The 3551-nt window shown below is 35.7% G+C and overlaps 1 protein-coding gene across 1 annotated transcript in view; it reads left to right on the top strand.

Moving 5' to 3' along the window:
• NEB (nebulin) overlaps positions 1-3551 on the top strand; it is a 225660-nt gene that overhangs the window by 77382 nt on the left and 144727 nt on the right. Inside the window, exons 53-54 of the mRNA XM_008566372.1 lie at positions 756-1067; positions 1387-1590. Of these exons, the coding sequence (XP_008564594.1) occupies positions 756-1067; positions 1387-1590 (516 nt within the window). The remainder of the gene's footprint in view (positions 1-755; positions 1068-1386; positions 1591-3551) is intronic.

Below are 3551 nucleotides of genomic sequence, written 5' to 3'. Positions count from 1 at the left end.
GGCACTATTTTTTATAAGCAATTTTGTAGAATCCTCTGTTGAGGTTGCAATCAACTTACACCCCTGAGTGTTTTTGTATACTTAACCATTGAGCTGGGTATCCCGAGAGAGTAAAACCTACTTCTGTGAGGTGTAATAAGTATTCAGCATCTAATATTAAGTAATTTATATTATTACATTCATCATTATTATCACTGTTATTGTCACCCCATACTAATTTAATTCTTCCTAATTAAATCTAAATACTAGATTCTACTTTTACTCTTTTAAATTTATATAGTTCATTTTGATACATTTGGTGATATGTTGAGCTCTTGTGGAATTTTCTTTTTAATCTAACATAGTTAGCTGTTTTTAGCCACCTGCACATGCAAGAACGTGGATCCCACACAGGACAAAGTTAGGTGACACAACCATATAGCAACCCCCTGAAAATCCTGCTATTTAATAAATTAATCTACACTATTCAGTTTGTTCACCAAGTCATATAACTGCCTATTTTTTCTTCCATTCAGCTCATATTTTTTTCATGAGGCTACCACAGTAGCTTTATTAAATGCTATCCTAAAGTTAGCATGCACAATGTCTAGCACAACCAAGAATATATTTTTTGCCTCTAGTTGGAATTAATTTCTCATAATCTCTCTTGATACTCAACTATATCTCTATGGAAGCCTCCACTTAAACAAAGCAAACTGAGCTCAACTTGGCCTTTGTTTATGTTAGTAAAAGAACTGTGCTTCCTCTGATTTCAGTTTAAATACAAACAAGGCTACCAAAAGCAACTTGGCCACCATATTGGATTCCGAAGTGTACAAGATGACCCAAAGCTTGTGTTGTCCATGAATGTTGCCAAAATGCAGAGTGAAAGAGAATATAAGAAGGACTTTGAGAAGTGGAAAACCAAGTTCAGCAGCCCAGTGGACATGCTGGGAGTGGTACTGGCTAAGAAATGTCAGGCTTTGGTTAGTGATGTGGACTACAAGAACTATTTACATCAATGGACATGTCTGCCTGATCAGAATGATGTTATTCATGCTAAAAAAGCTTATGAACTACAAAGCGAGGTCAGTTTCTATTAAATCCAATAGTTTATGTATTACTTCATATTTTTGGTTCTGTTTTGTTTTCAGCAGCTGGTCGTTACAGGGATCTGAACCCTTGACCTTGGTATTATAACACCACGCTCTGAAGAATGGAGCTAACTAGCCAGCCCTACTACTGCATATTTCATATGAGTAGCCATTTAATTTCAAAGAAGCAGAAACTAGAAAGTTGAATTAGTATTGAAAATCTAAAACACATCTATTTGCAATGCATAGAATCACTTGAGTCAAGGGTCCCAACGAATATGGAATTTTGATGGTTTGTATTGTCTTTTCACAGAATATTTATAAGTCTGACCTTGAGTGGCTGAAAGGGATAGGATGGAGTCCTCTTGGTTCTTTGGAGGCAGAAAAGAACAAGCGGTCTTCAGAAATCATCAGTGAGAAGAAATATCGTCAGCCTCCAGACAAAAACAAGTTCACCAGCATTCCTGATGCCATGGACATAGTTCTGGCAAAGACAAATGCCAAAAATAGGAGTGATGTGAGTAACTTTTTGAAAATAAATAAAATGATTATAGCGCCTGCTACATGGTAGTTGCTCTATAGCATTTGCTTAATAAATGAGTAGCATTGCAAAGCATTGCATCACACAACACAACATAATGTTTTGTATTGGGTTCCTTTAATTAGCAACCACCCTACACTGAGTCCTGTAAAAATGGGTTAGTATTGATTTTTGTCACCTGAAGGTTATTTTTCTTAGTTAACCAGAATGTAATGTGAAAATGAGTGAATGTACTTTTTTTTTTCTTTGAAACTTGAGTGCATGGAAGGCCAGATTTTTTGTTGGGGTAGAGTGTATGAGGGGGAAGGATTCTGAGTACCTTACACAGGCATAGTGAGTATGTTACAGAGAGTATATTTTCTGCCAAATGATTACAATGCATTTAGTCTAGTTGAATCAAGATAAATTAATAATTCTATGTCATAGTAAATACGTATATATTCCATCTTGAATTTATTTTCTCCTCCAGCACTGACACTAGTGTCTGACACATAATAGGTGCTCCATAAATATTTATTGAATAAAACAAATGAAAGAGATCAGAGTAGAGCAGAGAAGATAAAGATTAATCGTTACTACTCAGCTAAAAGCCTAACCCTGAACATTATAGAAAGTTGAAGTATGTGCACTGAAATTCTGGAAGGGGTAAGATAGTTTAAATAGATAATAATAACCATCTGAGTCTTAGGAGGATCTAAATATATATACATATATATACACTCAATATATATATAATCTGCTATATATTTCACATATATAGTATAAGTTTTTATGTAATATGTACATAAGTTCATAATCAGGTTAGAATAGCATTCATAAATTGTAGCTCCTCTTTCTGACCAATACCTCATAGACTTTTTGCAATTTTGATTTCCAAAACTTACAGTAAATGCTGACCTGTCAGCTTTATTATGAATGTATAAGTACTCATTTATTCCTTTTTTGTTTTTATGATGGCAGTTTGAATCCAACTAACTGATGAATAAAGCAACAAATTTATGCAAAATATTTTCCCCTTTTTGGAATCCAAGTTTCTTTTCTCTCCATAAAACAGGAGAGAAAAAGCTCTGAACTCATAAGGCAACCAAGAGAGAATGCCGGATCATAAAATTTATCAACATAAATGTTCCAGGACAGAACTCCCCAGCAGTGTGCCCTAGTTACAAAAAGGCTGAAATACTGATCTTCTCAGTCCTCTGGACAGCCAGGCAGAGCCTGGGCCAGCTGGGGTCCTTGAGCTGCTGTCTCTCCTCTTGAACAGACCTTTGCATCTATCTCAGTATTAACTATATTAGCATTTTCTTTGTGTTTCATGGGGTGAAAGTGGCACACACCATTGAAAAAATGGTGTAGCTTAGTGGTTCTTAACCAGGGACAATTTTGTCCCACAGGGGATATTTGGCAACATCTAGAAACATTTTTGGTTGGCACAACTTGGGGGTGGGTTGCTACTGGCATCTAGTGGATAGAAGCCAGGGATGCTACTAAACATCTCACAATGCACAGGACAGCTCCCCACAGCAAAGAATCATCCAGTATTTGATGCCAACAGTGCGGAGTTTGAGAAACTCTGGTCTTACTTAATCAGAAAGGTTAGTGCAGAACTGGGATAAATGTATGTGGAAATTAACAAACCTTGCTTTGTTTTGGCCCTGATGGTCTTAATTGGCATTTCTGGGTTATATAGACTTCAGTAAGCATGTTCAGGAAGCAGAAAAGTGCAGCCCCACAACTCCACATACCTCACATTCCTATGCCTTAAGGGAAATTGACAATTCCAAGAAGCTAATAAGACTTTAAAATTTTTTATGTTGAAATAATTTCAGACATACAGAAAAGTTGCAAAAATACTAAAAATTTTATATATGTGTATGTGTATATAAATAGATGTGTGTGTGTATATGGATATGTGTGTGTGTGTATATATATATATATAT

Source organism: Galeopterus variegatus, unplaced genomic scaffold, assembly GCF_000696425.1.
Source record: "Galeopterus variegatus unplaced genomic scaffold, G_variegatus-3.0.2 Scaffold237, whole genome shotgun sequence".
Classification (NCBI taxonomy): Eukaryota; Metazoa; Chordata; class Mammalia; order Dermoptera; family Cynocephalidae; genus Galeopterus; species Galeopterus variegatus.
The sequence above is the reverse complement of the archived record's forward strand: the minus strand, read 5'-3'. Positions and strand labels throughout refer to the sequence as shown.